Raw genomic sequence first — 26,662 nt, forward strand, 5'->3', positions numbered from 1 at the left:
GAAACTCCCATAGTGTGGATTCAGTTACTCAACAAAAATTTGACTGAAAACTTTCGTGACTGCAGGACGAGGTGGGCGGGGCATATGTTCCCTGGGGTCAGAGAGCACCAAGGTGATGCACGGAACATGCAGTGCCACAAAACGTCCTGGTGTCAGAACGAAGTGGGCGGGGCATATATGCCCTGGGGTCATGTAACAAGAAAACACAAATCAAGTCATGACCCAAAGTGGTTGATGACATATTTTCAATGATTGCTCAGTTTGTACCCATCCTCCCGGTTGAAATTGTGTGTATATATGGATGGCTTCATGAACGAATAATTGTTGATAGCCAGGGCGCTTGCAAAGTACCATCGTCTTAGAGAAATCAATTTCGTGTGAGCCAGCCGCATTAAAATAATGATCAGCCACGGCAGAAGTATTGGTCCCACCGTGTTTCAAATCTGCCTTATGCTCACGAACACGGTCCGAGACATGTCGCTTAGTTTCTCCAATGTAACTGCTGCCGCAGATACAGCTAGCTTAGTTTGTAGACGCCGGGATATTGCATGTCATGGATCTTGTCCTTCACAGATGGGATCAGATCACGATTTTTATCTGCTGTGTTAAATCGGACCTGAATCATGTGTTTGAATACTCAACAAACTTCCAGCAAATGAACTCAGTTACTCAAGACATTCCTAGCATATGGATTCAGTTACCGAAACAAGCTTGTGTTGCGATCGAAACGTTGTGATATTGTTATTATTTTGATTCTTTTTTCTATCTACGTGGATTTATGAAAGACACAAATAATTTGAACAAGCTCCCATTATATGAATTCAGTTACTTGAAGAAGCTTCCAGAATGTGCAATCTGTTACTGAAGAAACTCCCAGCACAGCACTTGAAGTGAAGGGTCTGACATCTTACCAAACACGCACCACAACCCTAAAACACATGGAAGAATTGTACATTTTAAATTCATTTCGGGGGCCTTCGTAGTGCCAATATCATGATATTCAAGTGAGATTGAGATGGAAACTGGCTTTAAGAATACCACGTTTGGCAGCCACAATAAATAAGGGTTATTTATTGCACCAAAAAAGGCAAAGATCCCATGTATAGCCGAAACAGACTGTTGGGGCAAGTGCTTTTAGCGACCACCTATGAAGGCCGGCGCAGCACTCGAGGGGGTGGGTGTCCAGTACAACGCCCGGCCGCCTTTGTCTCCCCAGTGCTGATATTTTACACACCGCATTAGGTACTCGTTTGAGGCTGAGTTGACCTAGTAGAGGCCCAGGGACCGGTTCGGATAATCGTCACCGGTGTTCGGCCCCCACCACTCACGCACAGACACCTTGGGACTTTGGCTGTGATAGTTTCGTCTCGCATCCACATGAATGAGAATTGTTGCAGCAACGCGTGCATGTTGGTGGGGCTGTGGTCAGGGCTGGGGTGGAGTTAGGGTGGGATGGGGATGCATGCGAGGGGAGGTGGCGGCGGAGGAGGAGGGGGGTGTTGCCGCGGGTTCTCTCTCTGTTCCTACGTCCCATTGAAGACAACGCCGCTCCTCGTGCTGACACATGGACGACGCAGATGGGGAGGCGTTGCTTGGCCGTGCCAGCAGCGTGCTTTGTGAGACCATGGAGCGATGAGCGGCGCAGCCATCGATTTGCTTGCGAATAAAACGGCACGCGTGAGTAGTGAACAAACCTCGGGCTGCCCGGTAAATGTGACGCTTCTAACGATGATGCTGATGCTGCTCCTCGATGTTAATGGTGGCGTGCGTGTGCGTGTGTGTACTGGGTGTTGGTACGGGAGCCGAAGGAAGTTGCGTAGGGGAATGAATGTTGGAGTGAGGAGGAGGAAGGAAGGAGGCCCAAAAGCGTCTTGATTTTTTGCGCGATACAACGTTCAGCCTGTAACCCGCTGCCATCCCCGGTCTCCGCTGCCTCCTGTTTGTGTTGTTCTCATCCGAGCCGTGAATGTGGCGACAGGAGCTGGCGGGTGTGCCCGTACGTACCTGCTTTGCTAACCGCGCTGGGACACATCGTGGAATGTGTGCGCGTGTGTGTGTGTGCGTGCGTGTCGGCTCGTGTTAAAGCGCAGCTGCGGTAAAGTCATGCGCAGAGCGCATTCAAAGGGGCGACGCATTGCTCTCGTGTTCATGCGTGGCCTCGACCCCACACGCGTCCATCCATCGGGGCGTCTTGCGGCTTTCTCATCTTCCACCGCATCCCGCACCCTGCCCGATGAGCACGGTTGGCTACTACGTAGGGTGGGAAAGAAGTTTAACACGCTGGGGTACATGCATCAACGTCGCGACGTGCCCGTCGGCTCTCAACGAATACGTGAACAATCTCTCGGCTCGGTTTAATTATTCTATCGGGCAGGGAGGGAGGGGGAGGTGTAATGCATTGCCGCGGTGTTAATGCTGTGTATGTGTGTGTTGAACTTCTTTCACACCGTACCACTGGGACCGGCGCGCTCGCTGCCCGCACAGCAGCAGTGCGAAACAACGTGCGCGCCACAAGCGCATGGGCAAGGTCCCCGTGTGGTGGGTTAAAGTGTGGGGAACCCACCAAGTCGTCTTTAGTCTGGCCGGTGTGGAAGAGTAGGCCAAATACGCGCTGAGAGAGGCACGAGCAAAACATTTCAGGGCTTCGCTTTTACTATTTATTGTATTTACGATTCCGTACTTGCATGAGGGCCAGGGAATTGTAATCGTTAATACAGAAGTGGATACTGTATTAGGCCTGTTCATAATTATATACGAACCATATTATAATACTCTTGTACAACAGATACGGGGAATGAAGCGTACGATTAGCACTTCATGCCGTACATTTAAACGTTGCGGACAGGTGATGTACCTGTGCTGTGTTGCATGCAAAGCAATCCACTGCTGGATGAGGGCCTCCCCACGCAATGCGGGTCGTGTGAGTTCTATTATTATCGGAACATACTTCACCACTTCATAACACATTCTCAGGGATTCGGCCATGACATTATCTGACTGCGTTCGTGTCGTTAAGACCCTCCACCATCACCACACCACGCGACACATGCAAAGGTGGCAATTTGCATGGCCCCATCAGGCAGCGGTGAATGATTCCCAAAACGAAATGTGGTCAGGTCGTTAAAGTGGCCTCGCCAAGTGAACCTCATGGCGGTGCCCCGGGGTCACCATAGTGCCCCGGCTCTCGCATAATGTCCGTGATGCAGTCATTCTTAGTATGTTGATGGTCGTACGATGCAGCAATCGACTCATCTCGACGAGCTGTACACGATGCACTATTCAAAGTTAAATTTTTCGATAACGGATTTTGTTATGTTTTTGCGTTTCGACATTGCGGAGTGTGGCACCGATTTCGGATTATATTCTTAGGTTTTTTCGGTAAAGTCACGTAGGTAAAATATCAAAATTAATGAAAATAAAATAAAAACAAAAGCAAAAATCACGACGTTTCGGAGGCAACACAAGTCTCCGTCATCAGGTGGGACCGTCACAGCCGAATTAGCTGCATCAAGTGAGGCAATGATTCATTAATTTTGATATTTTACCTACGTGACTTTACCGAAAAAACCTAAGAATATGATTCCTTGCAGTCACGAAAGCTTCAAATCTAGAATCGATTTCGGATTGATTGGTACCCCAGTCGCGGAGTTTAAGTAACACCCCTGGAAAAAATTGTGTCCCAGAAATGAAATATTTAATTGCCTGGCCCATTTTGTATTATTTGGTACCCCGGGGCGACCGCCATAAGGATCATATATCAATTGTGAATCCACGTTGATGGAGAAAAAGCAACGTTGTTGAGTTATATTTCGCAACGCCGTCCGTTGCCGACGGAATTGTCCCGCAGTAGCCTGCAACACGAGTTGTTATACTGATGCATGGTCGTCGCCCTTCCAAGGACAGGTGATATACGAAGGTGAATGCAGATATATAGTTCATATAGCGTCGTATTCAATGTACAAGCGCGTGTAATGTTTTGGCAGTGCACAGATAACGTAACGTGGCCCTATGGGATTTGTTTTAGGTGTGGAAAGCGAGATGATGATGATGCCTGACTTGACGACAATAATAATTACGCCACCTAATAATGTTCCAGTTTTAATTCACAATAGTCCGTGTTTAAAGGGGGCCTTATGTTAATTCTAGATATTTATTTAATGAATGCATCGTTCGAATTGAGGTCAAAAGTCAAACTGGAATTTAAGGCCTGGTGTCATCCTATGCACCATGCTGTCTGAGGGTATACAGTATCTTTATTTCGTTTTTGTTATTGTCCCTTTTATGGTACCGTGGTTAATGTCTTCGTGCTTTAAATTATATATTATCCACAACATGCAAAGCTTGTCACTTTGCTTTTACTGCACGACGTGTTTGTGCTGCAGTGCAACAGCTGCGTGTATCAAGTAGGCAAGTTGTACCCAGCACAGCGTGGACTTCACGTTCATTATTTTTAAACACAGTTGTTGCTGTATATTCAAGTTCAATGAGTTTTTTTAATGTCCTCGATTATTACATTTCTGCACGCTGATGCAAACCATTTATTTTTTAGCTGTTCTGAAATGGAATTTATACATTTCTATACATTTCACTATCATGAATATCCTGCCCCTTGGGAAAGCCTGTACTACACATTCAAGTGGGATATTACTGTAAGTATATGTTGTCAAAAAGGGGTTCTTAATGAACAATCCAGAAGGGATGAGTTGACAGAGGGTGGTGTAGACAAACCGAATGGATGAATCTTGAAAATGAGCGACTGATGACCCACCCAGTCTGTAATGAAAAACACTGCCGTTGTTCCACTCTGCCCTTACGAAGAAAATTATACCTTTCTGCCTAAGGTAAGTTAGGCAAATAACTACAATTATTTGGAGCCAACAATGACAGTCCTGGCTCTCAACCTGAAACTATGAGCAGCGGTGCAGATTATACACAGGTATGTTCAGCGACTGAAGTGACGGTGATACATTCATCACATTGGTTTTAAGACTGTGTGTCATCTGACACCTGGTAGAGCTATGCGGGATTTGGATGTCATTTTGTCCTTCATCTGAAGAGTTTGGAAAGTCGAATGCATCTGTGCGACCTTGTGAGTATGGTGGGAAACATTCCCATTGTCCATTGGGAATGTCCATTATTTAATATATTTACCAACATAACTTGCTTGGGTAATCCTTTTCATTCAGTGTGTGTGGAATCACCGAGCCACGCGGTAGCATCCTCGGTGGCCATGTGTAGTTATCGTAGACCTCCGCTGGACAGTCATCAACAATGTGCTACAGAATTGTTTGTGTAGACCCACAGCTGCAAGTGTGGGTTGTAATGAAGACCCCCACGGGGGAGGTTGGCTGCACAGAGACCTTGCCCTGCCTGGATGCTGTTCAGCAAAGCCCACTCCCAGTGGTGTAATAGGATGACGCCAGGTGGAGAGACTAGGATCTGCGATAACGAAATGGGTTGGTGCTGATTTTACCCTCCATTCCATCCATCTGCAGGTGTCTGCCAATGTATGTACTTATGTTGAATTTCGCACCGTACGTAGCCAACCTTGCTAATTGGAGGTGCAGGGGGAAGGACAACGGACTAAATGCAAAAAGCAGTTTTAAAGAAATTTCCTTTCAATTTAGATTTTACAGTCTATAGCTCCAGTGGCTTCCTGAAAAGCAGTCCTGGTGCGGCTATTTGGACCGCAGTGGGTGTTGTGATGATGAAAGATGTGCGCCAGGTGGATGTTGGAGATCTTTGTGGAGCGGCAAGCTTGATGTTGATCTCCGGTAGCTTGGTAGTTGTTGGAACGTCTCGTCGGATGTTAGGGACAGCAATGTTGCTCAGGGCTGGAAGCTATGATAGGGGGGGGGGGGGGTCGGTCAAAGAGTTCCCGAGATGATGCGCATCGACGAGCTCGGTGTGTGACGGCTGACTCCAGACTGGTGCGCAGTACTCTGTGGCTGAGTACGATATAGTGATAGGTGACGTCCGTAAAGCTGAGGCACCTGCACCCCGTCATTGAACCGACCAGCTTGTGAAGGAGGTTGTCACGTGTCTTGACCTATGCTGCTGTTTTCTTCCGATTTTCCCCAAAGCTCCGTGTCCAGTTGAGCATCACGCGCAAATAGACGGTTTGTGCGTTATGATAATTCAGAAAATTAGTCTGCTGTAGATGTCAGAATATAAGCCTGAGTCGACAACACAGTGTTTTGGTAAGGCTCTGATATAATACAATTGATCTAACGCAATTGTATAGGTGTAACATATCTGGGTAGGTTCTGTGAAATTCCAGCTTTCACCATTTAAGATCTAATTAATAATTCACAGTCGTTTGCAAATCGACTGCCGGATGAAGGTGTTCTTCTTCGTGAAGGTCTCCCCATGCCATGTCGGTCATGGGGGTTGTTTGACCATACTTCACCACGTTGGTCAGTGCTGGTTAATGAGAAGGGGTTGGTGGCGAGAGCAGGAATGGTTTAGACCTCACTCCCCACTGATGTTAGCTGTGGCTGGGAATCTAACTCGGGTCACCAGGTTCATCGCGCAGTGTGCTAACCACTGCACCACTGCTTTTCATAAATTGTTAATAATGCAAATGTAACGTTTGCCACATTAGAAAAATATTGCAAATTATTATGCATGCGTCTTACGAGGAGTACTTTAGCTACGTTTTAATGTGCCAAATACGTTACATACACGCAAAAAAACTTAACAATGTGGACTTAAAAATAATAGCGCTGCTCTTTGCACGACATCCTTTGCTGGTGGTATCTTAAAATCTCAACCAACATGCAATCTCTAGCAGGGCATGTTTATGAATAGCAGATTTTATATGGCATTAAATCAATACACTTTTCGATGCCCGCAAGAACATGTTCACGCTCGCGGAGCATTGTTACGGTGGTCTTAAAAATCCAATCGATTCGCACGTACAGTACGCCCACACTGCATGCACGTACGCAGCTAATATGTATTCCATCATAGTAAGCTCGCGGTAATTGCAGTGTTGGTACTGAAATTATAGAATGAGAATAAAAGCTAACATACAATTTGTAAACAAAAAGGAATTAATATGCCTCTTTAAAATAAGAATAATTTATCACGCCCGCTTGTGCCACACCATGACTGTTTTATATTATTTTCAATTGCACAAAAGTCTTCTTTTAAAATTAAGGTTTTACGAAAATATTTTACTCGAATGTTTAATGGGCGGTGGTGCAGACCGGTGTGGTTGCATCTCCATTTCAATTCGACCTGCGGAATTGACACTTCCCCACGAAGGGCAAAACTCTCAAAGCTCGTTTACCGACGAAATACAGCTTACAAATTAAACCAACAGAAATGCACCACCTCACTGATGCAGTAGAACTGTCCACACGTCTTCCTCGAGGCCATGTTTACCTTCGTTGACTAATGGAAACACACTAATGGAGACACAGATGGCCAAGGAGGTGGGATGGGTGGGACGGCAGGCGGGGGGGTGTGCGTTTGGGGTGCTGGGGGAGTCGTTGCTGAGGCGGGAGAGTGCGGTCTGCATGTTGTGCAGCTTTGTGCATAGAGGGCCCAATTGTTGTGGTGCGAGAACTGCAGAAAATGAGCTTTCCACATGGACATTCTGCCTTCCTGCACACTGTACAGCGCAAGCCTGCTCCTTGAAGTTCACGTGGCCCTACATACTTGCACACCACAGCTCGAACCCCCAGCGCGCTTTATGTCATTTCAACGTTTGGTCCGATCAAACAAAATACGCAAAATAATCTACAATGCCTGCCCTATCTAAGTGGTTGGAGTGGTATCGCAGTGGTTCACACACTGCACCATGAGCCCGGCGGCCCAAGTTTGATGCCTGACCACGGCTAACATCAGTTGTGAAGCGATATTTGAACCGGTCCTGGGCCCCCACCCCTTTCAACAACCCCCACACAGACGAACGTGGTGATGAAGTAGCACAGTGAAACAAACAACCATGACTACATTGTATGGGGCAGCCCTCATCCAGCAATGGATGGACAAAGAGTTGGAAATTACGAGTATGTGCTTTACACGAAGTGCGTAGAACAGGTTCATTTCTTCGTGGTTGCTAAACGCCGCACGGGGGGGAGATTTTACTGGCCCATTTGTCTCGATGTGCTTTCCGCAGACGCTGGAAGGGCAGGTTCAGGGAGCCATGGGCACAACGGTAAGCCACGGTGGTGCCGCACCCACCTTCGGCAGCCTGCACACTGCCAACGCGAATGGATCGGCCAACAGCACGCCCAGCCTGCACTCCATACCCACGCTGTACCACCACACCAGCCGCGCCAAGTCCGTCATCACCAACAAGGTGGCGCCTGTCTTCATCACGTGAGTTCATCGGCGGCCCATAAGACGCGATGGCCACTTGCGCTTTATTGTGGCGGGGTTAGCATACGTTGTTTAGGGAAGGGGTGTCCTAAGATATGAACTCTGTACCCTTTGGGAGCCACTGCACATATGTGTGAGTATGTATGTTGAACTTATTTCGCAGGCGTATGTAGCCAACCGTGCTAATCAGAGGTGTGGGGGAAGGACAACAAGCTAAACACAAAAAAACTATTCGAAAGAAATGCACGTTTTCACAATGGGAGGGGAGAGCACACACGATCTAGGAAACTGTGAGTTCGTTAGCGGAGCCAAATGAATTCATGATACATATACTTATGAACGCACTAAAGTAATTTGTTTCGTTTTAGAAGTGTTTATTAATCGTAACGTACATTTGGATCAAAGAGAGAATGCAAGTGCTACTTAAATAATTACACGGGGAAAAAAAATAACACGTCCGCTGAGCTCTTGGTCCCATGAGGTAGTTGCGCGGTAAGGTTTTGTATTGTCAACCCTTGCAAAAAATTCACAGCTCTATTCTGGGCACATTCCAATTTCACACCGTATCGACCGTGCGAGAGGGCACACACGACTATAATGTCACAACGACACAAACGCATGAAATAAACGTAATAATTGGAACTTAGAAGGAGACTTTCCAAAAAAGCATGATGGTTCTTTACAAAATGCATCACCAGTAATGAAAAAAAATGAATATATAGTTCAACTTTGACCATGCAATAGCTATAGAAACCCCCAAGGGTGAATATAGAAACAACAAACCAAACGAAAGAGATAACTCTGCAGAATCCAATATAACAATGGCCCAACTCCTAACAGAATCACCCAAAGGCTTCCATAGAAAGATGTGCATTGAGATTTGTGTTAATGTCACAAGGCAATAAAGCAAATACTAATCAGTGGGGAATGCCACAGTCAGAGCAGTGAATTAAAAAAATACCCTCTGGAGAGCGTTTTTAAATTTGGTCCGGAGAAGAAAGGCAGCCTTGTGAAGATTGCACGATGGTTGATACGGCTGTGGAGAACATAAATACCCAAGAGCATCTTTTTTCCATATGCGTGTAATTTGCTCAATGGAATATTATTAGACCGAACACGCGCGTCACATTATTTGGTACAGATGTAAATGCTCGATAGAGAAATCACCCGTTGTAAAGAGCAATCCCGCTTCTGAATGTTTAAATATTTGTATTAAATTACAACAGTGGAACACTATGTTGTATGAATTGTCAAAATTTTGCAACATATATTATGTGATGCTTATCACAATATTGCAATATTTACTGTTATTATGTTGTAATGCGATGATCAGGTGTGGTATGTTTGTGCATGCTGGTGGGTGTTGTTTTATGCATCACATCATTATGTCTATGGGCCACAGTCATGGGCCGTTTCCAAACAATATTCCCAATTTGTGGACTTGGTTTTTTTGACATGTAATTTTATAACCCCTGGTCAGCCTACTGCTGGATGAAGGCATCCACACACTAGGGCTAAACGATTAATCGATTTCAAATCGAAATCTTAATTTGAAACACTGCGTTTAGCAAATTGCAAAGGCTGCGATTTTTTGCGATTTGAAAAGTCCTACTACTTTCTTATTGAATTTTTTTTTTTATTATAACGTGATTTATTGAACTTAATTGTTCGATGTTTGATTGTTCTTTTTCAATTAAAGCGTTTTAATAAATGTATGCTGGAAGCAATTCATATCTTTGAAGTTCTCATCCTTGCATTAGAACATATAGAGCAGTTCATATTTTATGGTATCATGTGGTGATGCTCCATCACATGTTTTAAATCTATTACACAGTGAATATTGAACTGAAGCTTGACTTAAAAAAATTTAATCGGAAATCAAATCTCAATATCAGAAAAATCGCAGTTAGATATTTTCCCCAAATTATTCAGCCCTAACACACACTGTTGGTCCTTGCGGTTGTTTGACTATACTTCACCGAGCTGGTCAGTGCAGATTGGCGAAGGGACCAAGAATGGTTCAGATATCACTCATCATGTATTCACCTTGGCCTGGAACCGAACTCAAGTGGCGGCTTCATAGTGCAGTGCGCGAACCACTTTGCCCTGCTCAATTCCATATGAGGTTGTGTTATCCTTAATGTATTCAAGTTTACAGTACATTAATGGATTATTATGAAAACAATTAATATGTAATTTAAATTAATTATAGCCATCGATTATGGTGTTTGTTACTTTTTATTTCATGCATAATTATAACCCAAGTGTGTTTCCTCATAATCCCTCCATTTGGAGAAGTTTTTTTTTTATCATTTGCCAGCTTTTACTAATTTTTTCATACAGTTGCTGTGTTTTTTACGAATAATATGAACACTGGGCAAAGTGTTTTGAGAATAACGTTCATGATGGCAACCCAATGCTGGGCTTTTGTTTTGAAAACCAGATCACAAGGTAATAATGATCATGTAAGAATTTCCGCAGATTTTCTGAATTAATCTACAAAGAAGAGAAATCAGGACAATGGTGTCACAAGACATTGTGTCCATGCAATATCCTTTCCTCAAAAGCCTTTCACTGCCCATGGTACATACCGCAGCACATTACGTGTCTTCGTATGGCTCTGAGCAGCATTATTACCACTATGAATACGCTCATTTTCGTTTTCATTAGATTCAACTGTCGAGAGGAATATCAGATACACGAGGACGTGATGAAGCCCGAGTACAGGATGGGGAGAATCAATGATTTGCTTCCTGAGCATTTCCTCATCCAGGTGACGTGCGTCTTTAGTTTCACGTGAATTATGTCTTGGTATCGTCTGCGCCCAGGACATGTGGCTGTGTGTCCGATTAATGTGCCTGTCACCTTCACACATGAAACGGTCTGCATTACATACGTACATATATTGAACTTCTTTCGCACCATACTTAGCCAGCCGTGCTAATTGGAGGTGCAATGTACATCAATTGCACTGTGGTAGATTCTTGAGACCTGAGACGCGCACACACACAGCGCCCAGGTTGGATGATTGTATACCTGAAATGAATTAATTCGACTGACATTTCTTTCAAGTCTTTCATACCACCATCCTGTTTTGAACTTCAGAGGTGTGGGTATCTTTCTCAGATCAACAAGCTCGTAAAAAAATATTTTTAAAAACACAATTATTCTGTTTAAAATGTAGTGCTTAAAGTCAGTTTGGAAAGCAAAATTATTATAATTTATTTATCCTCATTAATGCTGATTGTATGCAAGAGTTGTACCTGATAATGATATTATTTTTCTCACATTGCATCAAATCATTAAAATCATTATTGATGCTCATGATGATATACGGATCGAATAGTGCGAGTGAAACTGAATGATTTCCGATTACATGCAAAAGATTTTCTAGGGCTAAGGTGTAAGGCTAATCGCGTTTATACAATTATGCAAATGTGACAATTTAGAAACAATACGAATTAAACGGTAAACATTTGACAGAAGATAAAATATTCTTGATTAAAAATTGTGAAAATGTCTAAAATTGCCATTGACATCAATCATAACACTTCTGCTAAATATAGTCTTCAAAACACAGGAAGAAAAGCTATGCATTATTAAGACATGTGACATTGACGTGTGCAACTATCCATCATGGGTGTTGTTCGTAAATTTCCTGTTATGAGTGATGATGATTGTACAGCCCTTTATCAATCCACTGCTGGATTAAGGCCTATCCACACAGAATCGGTTAGTTGTTTTGACCATACTTCACCACGCTGGTCAGTGCGGGTTGGTAAAGAGGGTTAGAGGCCGAGAATCGCACTCAGCTTGCCAAATTCATAGCGCGGTGTCCTCACCACTACACCACTGCTCCATCCATAATTGCATATGTATATGTAAGTGATACTAACATACATTCCCTAATTATGCAGATCACTTGTAAAATATAATTGTCTTGCTATATGTGTTACAATTCTGACGAGTTGGCAACTAACATTATAATTGAGCTATTTGTTCCTTTGAGCATTGTCTGTGATTGGACAACATCTGTAAAACGTTCATGAGCTGCACATTTTGTCCACTCGTTACTAAAACAGTAACCACTTGCGACAACCTCCACTCATCTGGCACTTAACTATTTCAACGCCACTACAAGTCATGTTCTTATTACTGACGTACATCAATTCAATCAATTTGCTTATGCTGCAGTAGATCAATTGTTAACGTCGGTGCTTGTGTTTGTGTACACACACGTTGACGCTCGCGCTCTGCATCCAAACAATGCAGGGCAAGTTCTTCCTTGTGTGCGACCTGTACCGTGGAGCGGACGTGCTTAGCACCACGGGTCCTGTCGGTGCACCAAACTTCCGACAGACATCCGGAGACTTGCCCGTGTACGGCATGGGCCAGCCCAGCTTGGCCGGCTTCCAGCAAGTGCTGCGCACCCTGCAGGACAGGGGTCACCAGGTGTGGTGGGGGGGGCCCAGGGCACCTGGGCGTGAGCATCGCTTGTTCGCTCTCTTGCCCTACCTTCACGGTAGCGAGATGTTAACTACCTCGCCTGGTATTCAGGAGGTCGTTGGTTCGATCCCGACCGTGACACCTGGGCGTGTGGATTTTTCTCCGGGGTCCTCTGGTTTTTTCCCTCCACATTCAGAATCAATGTGCATTTAAGACTATTTGGCTGCTATAAATTGCCACGTGATGATAAGCCGCTTCGTTGAACTATCATTTGTGATAGCCAGGTCACTTCTGAAATCGAGCTTTATAGCTCAGTGGACCTTACCTTGTAAAATTTTAATAGTTTATAGTTGTGTAGGACTCGTACAAGGGTTGCCTTTCTCTCCTCTTTATTTTCCTCTTAGAGTCCACCTTCGCCGCGCCACCGCTCCGCGTCTCGGCGCGGCCTCGCTCCGCTCCGCGTCTCTCTGCTGCGCCACCACTCCGCGTCTCTCCGTGCCCTCTACCTCACTACCGCTACGCTTGTCGCCTCTACGGTTTCTCCTACTCTGCATCCTTCCGATGCATGGTTACCCTGGTTGCTCACTGCGTTCTCGCTACCACTGTCTCTCCGTGCTTTACTCTACTAACACTGCACCGTTACTGCAGCTCCATCCACGACGCCAACTCGTACAGGACTCCCTTCTCTCCGTTGCGCTCTGGCTTATATCCCCACACCAATTAATCTCCCTAATTATCTCTACCCCCCGCTTATCGCTCGCCCCCTGGCCCCCCCCGTGTCACGTGGCCTTGTTTTTGCCGCCGGAGCGACGCCAGCTAATGCCCAATTACCTTTCCAGCCAATCACTGGCCTGTGTCCTCCCGGCTACCCTGACACCTGTTTCAACCCTTAACGACCCACTTCGCCTAAAGTCACAACAACAACCATTACCTCACATCACCCCACTGTACTGTGCTTGCTTGCATAGCGACAGAGGCGGGGGATGCGTGGCGCGCTATACTCAAGCCCTACAGTTGTATGCATTTTGCTTTTGTTTTAATTAAAAAATTCCAGCTGGAAAATCCCTCATTTTCAACGGTGTCCAGGGTGTCCAGTAACACATGCACAGCGAATGCGTAACTGACATGCAAACGTTTTACATTCTAAAATGTATGCAGTCTCCGTTTATATACCACATCAAATACATTTATTCAATGCCAAGGACTGGAACTAGATGGTCAGGACAGTGCGCATGAAGATCGCATGGCCGGTTAACAAAGAACATCCTCTCGCTGTAACAGTTGCACACAGTCAGTTTAACACGTAGGCTTAGTATGAGTTGCACACAGTGTGCGAGTGAGTTTTACTCAAGGATTGAAATTAGTTGAGATTGATGGTACATTTCATTGTGTCTGGGAAATTGTTCTACGTTGAAACAGCGTTCATTGGCGTTACGCTGCGCCCGCTGTTGAATAACTGCGAGCCCTACAGCAGCTTACTTCTACCACTACTGAGGTTGTGCTGTAAAGTTGCACTGTACGGCTTTCTGATGAATATCCAGGTTGTGCCACATGTTGTTCTGCACGATGTCCGACGTTTCGCTCCGTGTGCTGGTACCACCCAAGGACACACAGAGAGAGCCCTATGCCGGCTCGTATAAAAAAAAATCTGCTGCGATATTATTTCAGGAAATGTCACGGAAATGTTGATAATTGTAAGTGTTTAGTTGAACATTTGTATACAATAAAACCATTAACCAAACATCACAACTGTGTTGGCTTTGTTAAACGTTGAATAAAAACTCTTATTTTTCCTCTTAATTTTGTTTATGATGTGTAATTATCACAAGACGGTCATGTTCTCCTATAACGCGGTAGTTATGTTCCTGAAGAACACCGCATTATGGAGAAATTGCGTTATAATAATAAATAATATATAATACAGGGTAAAACACAGTGCATTATAACACGTGAGATGCATACGCAGGCTGAGCAAGGACTGAGGCACGTGGGTAGCATCTAGAAGTATCCAGCAGCATCCCAATGCCTTGTGTGATGCCATGCCAAGGCAGCCGTACAACCGCTTATTCTTACTCACGCTGCAACGTAGTTCCGTTTACTCAATCGTGTTATATCCAATTCGCGTTATGAAAACACGCGTTATGGGAGAACAGACTAATAATGTTTCCTTGTTCCCTTGCAGGAGGTCGTGTGCTTTAACCTTCGGGAGGAGCCAGTGGTGTTCCTAAGACAGGGAGAAGATTTTGTGCCGTACACTCCGCGCGATCCCGAAAATCTTCACGAAAACCTGCACGGGTTGGGAGTGGAGCATATGCAGGGTTCAGGACGCTTCTCAGAATCTCTGGAGGTGATCATACGGAGAGAGGTGAGGGCATCGCTATCTGGCTTCATCGGTTCCAAGTTTATGCTCACCGTAAGTGCCACATGTTGATTTTGATGAATAACGGCAAAAAGTGGGGCACTTTTATCAGCTGCTTAAGAACCGTTCGGTAAATGGTCCATTTAATTTCCACTTAACGCCACGCTTTATGGACTCTTCCCCTTGGCAGCTGGTAGATTTTGCACGCTTGAAGGATGGGACCTACTTTGTCTACGAGGACATCGAGCGTTTCGCGGACGAACCGCACGCGCAGTCGGTGCACAGCGAGGAGGAGGTGTGCGTCTCGGAGGAGGTGTACCGCCGGCCGGCGTTCTCCCCCTCCTACCCCCCATACAGGTGCCGCCACAAGCGCACACACCACCCTCCCACGTATCCACAGCGACGCCAATGTTGCCTTTGCTTCTTAACTCTTTCCGATGACGTACGGGTACATCATCAGTTTTTGTTCCGATGGAATCATTGGGACGGAACCGGAAGAAAAACGCAAATAAAACAATTTTATCACTATATTCTTTAGGTCTTTCGGTAAAGTCACGTAGATAGGTTCAAATAAATAAAAAGAAAATAAATAATTTGAACCTATCTTCGTGACTTTACCGAAAGACCCAAAGAATATGAATTCCTGCAGTCACGACAGCTTTAAGTCAAGATTTATGTTATCACTACCGAGGCTCCCACAAGGGCATGCAGGAAGGCGTGTGGCAAAGTTTAGCGCTAGCTATCATAGAGTGCGGTCGTGTCGCTACGATTCTCTACGGTGAGTAGAATGTTATGTCTCTCTAAACAAAATTCCGGCGAACCACTTGCGCATTCCGAGATTCAGCGGTTAATAGGACCCACCCTGCCACTTGCAGGCGTCTCGGAATGGGACATGATGTAAATGAATGGTGCCCTGCCAATCAAAAATAACTATTATTAAAAAAATGAAATTCCATAACAGTCAATTGTCATTGCAATTGGTCTCATAAAAGAGACACGCAGATATATTTTGTATGGTTCAGGACTGTTGGTTTGTTTGCTTGTAATGTGTATAAAATTATAACCATATTTATAATCAAAGAAATATATAAGCAGTATGTTCATATACAGTGTCCTCCATTTATATATAGCTGCACTGATTTCAAATGACTCTTACTCTCTTCTCAATATGTGAGCAGTGATGGCTATGTGGGACTGAGTTTATCAGGACAGTGATCAAATATATATAATCAGTATATTGAGATTAGCTGGAGACATAGAGAAGCTTTAAAATCAAATGTCGTTTTCTCTGTAATGTATTCCTATTATGTAATTTGGTATATCTCCATGTATCACCTTGCATAATGCTTGACATGAGTTGATTTGAAGATTTTTAATTAATTTTGGGTTGGACCTAGGCCTGAACATGAAATGGCCCCAGGCTTGAACTGTGTGTGCAAGTGTGGTCTGTTGCTAGGTTTCCACTAAAGGTTTATTAAATCAAGGCTGCAGCCAGACTATTACTTTGAGGAGTTGTATGCTATTTCCAAAGTGTTCTTGTACATTTTCCGAAATGTTCATTTTAAGTTGCCCATGCCAATCATAGGCTAACACAATTGGACACGTGCACGCTTATCGCATGAATACCATCTGTACTGTCCGGTTCCAGATATCAGTTGAGAGCACTTTAACAAAACAAACATAATTCCCTGTCTCGTTGAATTTATCTGTCAAAGATTTCACTGCGATTAACTGTCGATCATAAAAAAATATTTTTTGATAAATCAATTGATCTGGCCTGATGCCACTGCAATGCATATAAACACTTTCACGATCATAGTAGTAGGTTTTTACCCTTTTAAACTGGTTCAAAACTGACACTTTATTCAAGGCATCATGTTTGCAATAACCACAACACAAGTAGTCAAAAAAGCAAACAAAAAGAAGCAACTCTGATAATGATAATAATATGCACTGTCCTTGAAGTTGATTGGTCCACACCCGAAACGGCTTTCTTTAGAGCCTAGTCCCCATTGGTGTTGGACCAGATGACACCAGAAGGCGTACAACTCAAACACAGTGCAATATCAGAGCATTGAGAGCTCGGGGTAAGCATTTACACTATGAGATCTCTTTTACCAGTGGCAAAATATAGTAGTAGGTTTTTACCCTTTTAAACTGGTACAAAACTGACACCTTTATTCAAGGCATCATGTTTGCAATAACCACAACACAAGTAGTCAAAAAAGCAAACAAAAAGAAGCAACTCTGATAATGATAATAATATGCACTGTCCTTGAAGTTGATTGGTCCACACCCAAGACGGCTTTCTTTAGAGCCTAGACCCCATTGGTGTTGGCCTTGAATAAAGGTGTCAGTTTTGTACCAGTTTAAAAGGGTAAAAACCTACTACTATATTTTGCCACTGGTAAAAGAGATCTCATAGTGTAAATACTTTCACGATCAGTTTCCTTGCATATGTGTGGCTAAACCCTTTCACAGTTCAGTTTTGTGTTAAACTTGGAACATTTAAATTTACATCCTCAGGACTTTTCAATTTTGGACCATTTTCCACTTTGCTTTTGCCTGCGGCTGAAGCGATGTCCCCTCGCGGCACTGGGAGCACTGCCAGTTGTCGCTCCTGCATGGCGCGTGCCGATGGCCCCGCTGTTCTTGCTCCAGACGACTCATGCTTGTCTGCTCTGCAATCTTAGGTACAAGAGGCTGCCACTACCGGCCGACGGGGCGCCAGACGAAACCCAGTTCGACGCGTTTGTCGCTGTACTTCGGGTAAGTTTATCATACATCCCAACCTTTAAAGGACAATGTCCGTTATTAGAACATGTTTTTTTTCATTTGCACGTCGTCGTGAGTTGTTCCTTGCCGTGTGTCCCTGTAATGTGCATTTGCCAAGTTTGCTGTCAAGATGCAATAATGTGTTTTTAGTGGGTTTATTTTCCGTCAAAGTGACTCCCTCTTCAAATTAGCATTGATGCATTGCTCCTCTGCTGTTTACAGCTCTGAGAGAGTGGTGACGTTCCACATTCTCATGGTGGGGATGAATCTATTCATATGACAATCACTGTTGGCCTTTTTATAAAGTGGTACTCGTTTTATCAAACATGGAGGGATGATGGGCAGAACGAACCCGCCCACCACCAGTGGCGTTTTCACCAGACCAGAGTAGAGCTGAGGGATCTTGGGTATTTTTGAAATGCAATTGAAATATTGTGAATTGTAGCATGTTAATGGGTAATTATGTTTATTTATCATGTTCATGACAAACAGTAATAGAAAAGTGTCGTTTATTGTACAGGAACGTGAAGCTATGTAGACAAGCCATTTTAATGTGAAGAGCAATTAAAATTGACTTTAGCCCATTAGCTGTGTGCATTGCCAAGCGTGTTATCATGTGCGTGCAGCGTGTGTATAATTTCGGCATGCAATTAAAACACTGGAGTGTGGCATCGAGTGGACTGGCCAGGATTTGCTAGAGTGCCCACAACAGGTGTCCTTTTACAGTTAATTGAAAATCGATTTTTTTCTCTCTATTCTCTTTTTCTCCCCACCCACGCGTCCTTTGAAACCCGACGTGCAACACACGATGAGGGGCGGCGGAGAATGAGAATATAAAAAAAATGTAGCTGGCCGATAATCCCACATGCCGTCGAAGTGCTAATTAAACGTTTGGGGTTTGCCAGGAATGCACGCAGGATGGAAACGACGGGCGACGCATTAGAGTCGGGTTGGCGGTGATTTTGCTTGACGACAACTTGAGCGCGCGATGCGTGTTCTCTGCGCGGTGCAGGAAAGCACAGCACTGATGGACCACGCCAGGCCGCTCCCAGCGCTGCTGTGTAACTGCCAAGTTGGGGTTGGGCGAACCAACCTGGCCATGATAATTGGCTCCCTGCTGCTCGCTCGATGCAGGCACCAGCCTCCCGTCGAGAAGCAAGTGCCTCGCTGCTGCTGCCGCCATCGCTGCCGCCACACGGATGCGTGATATATAGGCATTTCGTTACAGCCACCTCCGGCCCGACGCGGCGAACATGGCCACGTTCCGTGCGATTTCTTGCCGCTGTGGTTTTTTCCAGTGCTGTAAACAAATATGTTTGACGTCGTTTGAGGTTCTGGAATGCCATCTGGCCTTCCCTTCTTTGTAAAACAAAGCATATATTGCGATGCTGCATTGGCAGCAGTGCACGAGCAGAAATAATAACTCCACCAAAGGAGGAAAGCTGACAAAATAGGTGGCATTTTGGCCAATGGCCATTATGTGTAGCATATACATATTATTAAGTTCTATTTACGGAAGTGTTATTGAAGAATGTGTCGTTATTGTTTTCCTTAGCATGGTTGCCCGTCCAAGGATGGGTGTATATTGCAGTAAATCTGAAATATTCAATAGAAAAATTGTTCAGCTCGTGATTATTAATGAGAGGGGGGGAGGGTTGCCCCATGTGGAGTGACGTCACCCGCTAATGGTTATTGGGAAGGGGTGCGGAATGTGGAGTGACGTCACCCCCTCATGGTTTTTGGGGAGGGGTGTGGCATGTGGAGTGACGTCACCTGCTCATGATTATTAATAATGGGGGTTCATGTGGAGTGACGTCATGCACGGGACACACACACACACAGCATTGTTTGGCTCATTAAATTAGTTTCTGCGTTGATATCTTAATGAGCTTTACTTTCCATGAATAAAGGTCAAAATTAAAGCTAATTTGCATCAACAAATTTTCGTTTCCGCTCCACCTTCTTCATGCGGAGTGACGTCACCCGTTCATGATTATTAATGACGGGGAGTGGGGTCTATGTGGAGGACGTCACCTGTTCATGATTATTAATGAGGGGGGCTGGTCGACGTGGAGTGATGTCACGAGCGTTACACACAAACATTCTTGGCTCATTATATTAGTGATCTGTTTATATTTCAGCGCCCCCTTGTTCGGCGCTTTCGAAATTGTTGCTATTATTCATATTTTAGTGTCCATATAATATTAAAAAATAAACACATTTGTTTGATGCTTTTCTGTTGCCTGTCAGCTCAGGGAAGAGGCCGCAGAGTGTTGGAGGTGTTGGAACATTCAAAATAATACAAAACTTCATCAACATGATGCCAAACGGGCAGAAAATAGTAGAAGAGGTATGATAATTACACTCACGCCTCTAAGGTGCTGTGGCCAGACATCGATGCAACTGTATTTCTAATTTTCTATGAATCGTCAAAGGCACATGTTTCACCACCTGTGAATTCAGCTCGGGATGTTTTGGTTTTGCTGCCGTTGCATAGAAATGATCGGTTGAGTCGTGTAAATTGTTTTCAAAAACCTGCTGCGTCAATTTGTGTGCAGTGGGAAACATCGTTAAGTAACTCTTCAAAGCGCGAGGAGGATTTTTTTTGGTTAAAATTGCATTCATTTTTTAAAGTTTTGTTTATGTAATTGTTTTCTATTGTTCATTCATAATCACCACAGTCTTCTTGAGATAAATACTTGCTGCCAAACAGTTTATGCCCACATGAGATGCGTTTTTTATTTGATCACTCAAACTTTCCAAAGTTTTGAAGTTTTTAGTGCTCGTGGCGCCGCTAATAGCTGTACTTTGAAGAAGAGCCCCTAATGAGGATAATAAATCAAATTAAATGTCACAGTTTTTGTTCCGTGTTTTGCGTTGTCCCATTTTCCCATAAGGTGGATGAAGCGGTTCTGTGTTGCTCCGAGATGCACAACATCAAAGACTCGATCCAGCTGTACAAGGGCAAGCTGGAGGCCGTTCGTGAGGACTACCAGATACAGGTGCAAAGGGGCGTCGTTACTTACAATTATTTTTGTATTGTTCAAGAACTTAAAAACACAAAGCAGATATCTGAGCGGGAAAACACGGGTCACGATCGCGTAACGGTCCGGAGCGATATGCCCTCAAGTAGGGGACTGACTGGAAGCACTTGGGGGGCTCACTGCCCTCCTCCTCCTACCACCGTAGAGGCAACGATCGGGAGCAGCAGATTTGCAGGGGAGAGGGAAAACAGGGAAGTTGGGGGGGTGGTGGTGCGTTACGTCCACGTTACTCGGCTGGAGATACCTCCGGAGCAATTATCCATGGAAACACGAATCGCCCATTGAACGTGCTGACAGCAGAGCGGACCGTCGCAATGAGGGTGGAATTAATGTGAAGAGTGTCATCCCATGCTCAGCTTGTCATCTCCCCCCCCCTCCCCAACCATCCTTTCCGATTAATGGGACCGCGCAATCCTACGTGAGAGGAGACCCGTCTCGTGCTCGCTCAGGCCCTAACACCTGCAGTCAGCCCTTGACTCTGAACATGAAGCGAGCATTGATCTTTCAGGGTTAATTGGACATGCCTCAGAGGCTCTCCAGCCGCATTTCACACAAAGTGGCGGAACGTCCGGAGAGATGCGCTCTCGTGTTGCCTTCCGCTAAGTGTGGCCACTAAAGGTGATTGAGTAGGGTTTGTTCAACTCTGACCACGGCTTGTGGTGTGAATCTGTGGACATGTGGCGGTCGGTGACCCCTGCGTCTCAATTTTGTTCCTCCCGGCAGCTGCGTGCTGTCTGTCTGTACATTTCCCTTGACGCGCGCGAGCGTGCTTGTGTGTTTATCATGAAGCTTCCTCCAAGTATGCTGTTCAGATGGCGATAAATGCAATGCAGGTTCAAAAGGAGTTTAAAATAACTTGTTTACATGTTGCTGCTTCGTGACATTAACCAGAGGGTTAAATAATCTGAAGCGATGTCGGTCCCATTAAATCAGTATATTTTCATTCACTCGCCCAGCGCAAACACTTTGCACAATATTCTTAGGTTTTGTCGGTAAAGTCACGTAGGTTGAAAAGTTACAATTAATAAAAGTAAAATAAAAATAAATAAAAATCACGACGTTTCGGAGGCAACACAAGCTTCCGTCTTCAGGTGGAACCGTCACAGCATGATAGCACGATAGCTGTATCAAGTAGCTTTATCAAGCTCTCACTTGATATCAAGCTCTCACTTGATATAGCTATCGTGCTGTGAGGGTTCCACCTGAAGACGGAAGCTTGTGTTGCCTCTGAAACGTCGTGATTTTTATTTTATTTTTTATTTTACTTTTATTAATTTTAATTTTTACCTACGTGACTTTACTGAAAAACCTAAGAATATGAATCCTTGCAGTCACGAAAGCTTCAAATCTAGAACTTTGCAGTGCCCGTTTTCTGAGAAACGTATAGGGGGCATGCACGGTACCTGCATAGACTGATACATAAAATGTTTATATTCATTTATTATTATTAATTAATTCACCAGATGCATGACACAAAAAAACTGTATGCATGAAATGCACACGAGGTTAAATGCGTGCCGCTATCTCTGAGCAAGCAGCGGCCAGGGAGCCCATGGCTCCTGAAAACAGCAGCTGTGTTCACAGTGGGCATCGCTGTTGAGCAGCGGGACTCGCTGGTCACCTGTTACTCGTTGTGAACTGTGAGGTGCTGCCGTATAGGTTTTCACGTTTGGTGCTGCTACTCGGCTCTCTCCGATGTGCGTGCGCATTTCGAGTTGCGCCGCGGATATGTTCGGCGTCGACGTCCCGACGTTTCGCTGCGTGTGTCGAAATTCACTTGGGCTCCTGAAGAATTCTCCCTGGTCGCGTGGCAGCGAAACGTCCGGGTTTCCTGCCAACGGCACACGCCGCAATCTGTCCTCGCAAGTGGGGAGCTGTGCCGCGAGGGGGGCGTATTTACCCGCTGACGGGACGCGTGTCCCCCGGTTCCTCCCCTGCAGGGCAGCAGTGCCCAAGAGTACTTCCTGAAACGTGCCGTGCAGAGCCTGGAGTGCTACTTCTACCTCCTGGCTTTCAACGCCTACCTCCACCAGCAGGTTCCCACACGGCCGCCTGCTCAGACGATCACGTGACATTGCGCGCGGCTTGTGTGGAATAGCGAAGATCGTTTTGCGAGTGGGATTTTGTACAGTACTTGTTGTGACTTTTTGTTATTTATTTTTGGCGTATAATCGTCGTCATCGTAGGCCATGATCGATCCCTCGTAATCCCGTGATACGACAATCCAACTCGCCCCTGGACACAGAGGTGATCTCATTGTTCTCCCACTCTGGTGGCGTCCCTCAGCGTAGAGGTACCCTCATCCAGCAGTGGATTGACATAGGATGGTACACACACGCTATTCGTAATCTTCTCTGTTCATGAGTAACGATTGGGGCACCACGGTGATGAGATATTAACTATTTCGCCTAGTATACAGGAGGTCGTGGGTTTGATCCCGATCCTGACACCTGCTGTATATTTGAAGTTTGCATCGTCTCTCCGTGTCGTCGCATGGATTTTTCCCTGGGTCCTCCTGTTTTTCCATTCACATTTAAAAACACGCGTTTAGAGTATTTGGCCTCTATACATTTCCATATTGGACTATCATTTGTGGCCAGGTCTCTTCTCGAAAATAGCTATATAGCTCAATGGGCCTTACCTGGTAAAATAAAAAAAATACATGTAATTTTTAAAATGATGATACTTCAAATAAGCTGGCCATTTGAGTCAATGCTACCCTTTTAGGCTCTCATTCTCAAAATAGTTTGATACCCATCAATATATTTACGTAAACTAAATATGGTCCTTGTAAATATTTATATTGTCTAGTAAATGTTTTTATTAAGCACCGTATTTTAAGAAAACTGTGTACAGCAATAAAAACGAACAGCTGACAAGTTTATTCCACCAACTGATGTTTATCCAGACAGACAAGAGTCATACTTTGATGAAGCTACTTTTTCCCTCACATGGTCTCTCAATGTGGCTTTGAAACTCACTGACCTGATGGATTTGAAATTCATACATCATTATTTTAGGTACATTTCAATAAGGTAAGAGTATACATTCTAAATTTAAATGTTATTAAAGTTTATACTCTAAAAGTGTGCACAGCTTATGAATATTCTTATCCTAGTTTTTCTTCCGTGCAATCATTACCAGCCATGATCTATCCACTGCTTTATCTGAAATAACTGAACAAAGCTGAAATGTTCAGTTTCTGTATCCAAGAATTTGACTGTGGTTTTTGGTGGTAGGATGGCAGCGCAATGGCAACGCTCGTGCCTCACAGAAAGGAGTCCCTGGGTTCCATTCCCGACTTGGGCACCTTTGTCTGGGGAGTTTAAATTTTCTCTCACCTTAAGAGGTTTTTTGGGTTAGATTGCGTGAATATAAATGCGTCGTTAAACCCGCCACCACCCGACACAGCCAATTAGTAAGGTTTGTCGCAAAAACAAAATATCCCAATTCGTTACTAGTTAAGCAAGCCGGTGTGTTGGAGAGTAAACCCACAACATTTACAATCCAAGTACGATGTTTCATCGGTAATTACAACCAGCCTCATCACGCAACAGCCAAAGATGTGGATAAATCCTCCTGTTTCAGTCACAAAAAAAAAGCTCATGGATACTATTGGTCGTGAAAGCCTACATGTCATACTTCTCTCCCCCTGTTCTGCATGGGTTTCGTTGGGATCCTCCAGTGTTCTCCTACAGCTAAACAATACATATGAAGAGGAGTCGGAGACTAGTTAAGCACTCCTTTATTATTTAATCCACAGCAACACTCATTCCAAAACCAACCTCGAACACGCCTCTCACAGCCCCCTTTAAACCCTCCATCTCTGCCCTCGTTCCCAATACACACCCTCGTCTCGCACGCCTGGTCCGGGTGACGTCAGTGCCCTTTAACCCTTGACCCCCATCTAGTGTATTCCCGTGCGTGTGATTGGTGCGTGTTATACCGAGTGCAGAGATTTCATGTCTGCGTGGTACGAGTGCGTGAGGGTGGCTCGCAGATCCCTTACACATACACTGTCACTGGCATTGTTCAAACATTGCAGTGCTAGGAAATGTACCTGCACATCTCTAAATTGAGATTACGCATAGCAGCAACATCGCTTCCACCAGCAAAACTTGGCAGGACCCTCCTGAAAATGATTTGAGACTTGGGGAGGCTCTCCTGGGTAAACAACATAATAGCAATACATAACAACTGCGTAACGAAAGTATATTTTTATTCCCACTATAATTATCTTAGATTAAGCGTGAGTAAAACCGTCTAAACATGTACAGTCACAGGATTCGTAATTTGATCACAGTTTAATTTTTTTTTATGTTGGCATTAGCAAAATTTAATTAAGGGTGCTGACCTTTATAATTTTTATTATAAGATTACATGCTGAATTTTATGATGATCTTCCATTATTATTATTGGTTTGAATTTCCAGAAATAACCAGCTGGTAACTGGCAATGTATAATTTTGTGCACTCATATTTACCATTCTTTTGGAACGGTTCACTGCCTCTTCCAACCATGAGTTAATTGTGCCTCATGCTGGCATTTATAGGCATACTTAAACTGTTTGGATGTCTGGCTCTTGTTAAATGTTGTGCTGCCCACCTAAAAATGACATTGCTTGCAGGTTTCACGATATACGGCATTATGTAACCCGAAATGCACGAGTGTTATGTAATCGGCAAATATATCTACAATGTTACCAGTGTATGAACTGTATCTAATAATACAGACTCAGCTCGTTAATATAAATGATTATCTTATCTGATCAAATGTCTTGTCAGAGTTTAACCATTGTCATTTCTGGTCTTGTTATATTTGTCCTTGGCCTATTTTGGCCTTGTCGGACATGACCACTCCCTGCACCGACATCTCCACGCAGTGTCTCTCCACTTCCACTCTGTCCGTCGCTCCGCTGTCCAACTGAGACGGCTTCCATGCCGTCTTTTGATGTTTGACATCCGGGTCGGGCCGATGCCTTGCTCTTCCCCTCGCACGTGCCCAGTCTTCTCTCCAACACTGTCCAAAGCAGCCGTTGCCAATCTTCCTGGCCGCGGGTCATGAACTATTGCATCATCCTGTACTTGACCTTACTCGGCACACGACCTGGTCACGCGACACATTTAACCAGGTGACAACCATCGTCTTGTCATGTGTCTTCGTCCCCCCCTCTCCCCGCCGCCTACATCTGCAGGTGTCCTCGATGTTCTCGGTTCCGTTCAGCGCGTGGATGCGCAAGAACCCCGGCCTCTACCGGCTCCTGGCCCAGACCAACGTGTCCGAATTGAGCGCCCCGCCAGACCTCGTCACCAAGGGCTCCCGCGTGCTGGTGTGCACTCACACTGCTTGGGAACATCAGATTGTTGTGCAGGGACAGCACTGGCTCTTTTTTTTGTGAAACTTGGGTGTCATCTCCCCGCCCCTACCCTCGTATACATAGGTTTTTCTTTGGGTGCTCCGGTTTACTCAAAAGTGGAATTGACCCAACATCCCAATGTCTTGAGAGTCTTGCGACTTAGTGGGTCTGTCGTAGATAAATAGGGAGCATTATCACTATTATGATTATTGATGGTTGGCAGACATAATAACCGAGAGCCCGATTAAAACCACTACTCATACAACAGATATTGAATTGTAATCACCATAAGTCCATTTAGGTATGGTTTCAATAGTGCTGTTTATTGCTGGCCATTTGGGAGTTTTGGGC

At 44.7% G+C, this 26,662-nt stretch overlaps 1 protein-coding gene across 2 annotated transcripts in view; it reads left to right on the forward strand.

Annotated features, from left to right (window-relative positions):
• The first annotated feature begins 1,512 nt into the window (after positions 1 to 1,512).
• PALD1 (phosphatase domain containing paladin 1) overlaps positions 1,513 to 26,662 on the forward strand; it is a 41,663-nt gene continuing 16,513 nt past the window's right edge. For both annotated transcript variants that reach the window (XM_078859893.1, XM_078859895.1), the window contains exons 1-12: positions 1,513 to 1,677; positions 8,129 to 8,331; positions 11,002 to 11,104; positions 12,604 to 12,783; positions 14,960 to 15,142; positions 15,327 to 15,493; positions 17,830 to 17,905; positions 18,924 to 19,066; positions 20,162 to 20,261; positions 20,809 to 20,913; positions 22,896 to 22,991; positions 26,150 to 26,284. In XM_078859893.1, the coding sequence (XP_078716019.1) occupies positions 1,633 to 1,677; positions 8,129 to 8,331; positions 11,002 to 11,104; positions 12,604 to 12,783; positions 14,960 to 15,142; positions 15,327 to 15,493; positions 17,830 to 17,905; positions 18,924 to 19,066; positions 20,162 to 20,261; positions 20,809 to 20,913; positions 22,896 to 22,991; positions 26,150 to 26,284 (1,536 nt within the window). In that variant the 5' untranslated portion in view covers positions 1,513 to 1,632. The remainder of the gene's footprint in view (positions 1,678 to 8,128; positions 8,332 to 11,001; positions 11,105 to 12,603; positions 12,784 to 14,959; positions 15,143 to 15,326; positions 15,494 to 17,829; positions 17,906 to 18,923; positions 19,067 to 20,161; positions 20,262 to 20,808; positions 20,914 to 22,895; positions 22,992 to 26,149; positions 26,285 to 26,662) is intronic.

This window comes from Lampetra fluviatilis, chromosome 9 (genome assembly GCF_964198595.1).
Source record: "Lampetra fluviatilis chromosome 9, kcLamFluv1.1, whole genome shotgun sequence".
In the NCBI taxonomy this organism is placed as follows: Eukaryota; Metazoa; Chordata; class Hyperoartia; order Petromyzontiformes; family Petromyzontidae; genus Lampetra; species Lampetra fluviatilis.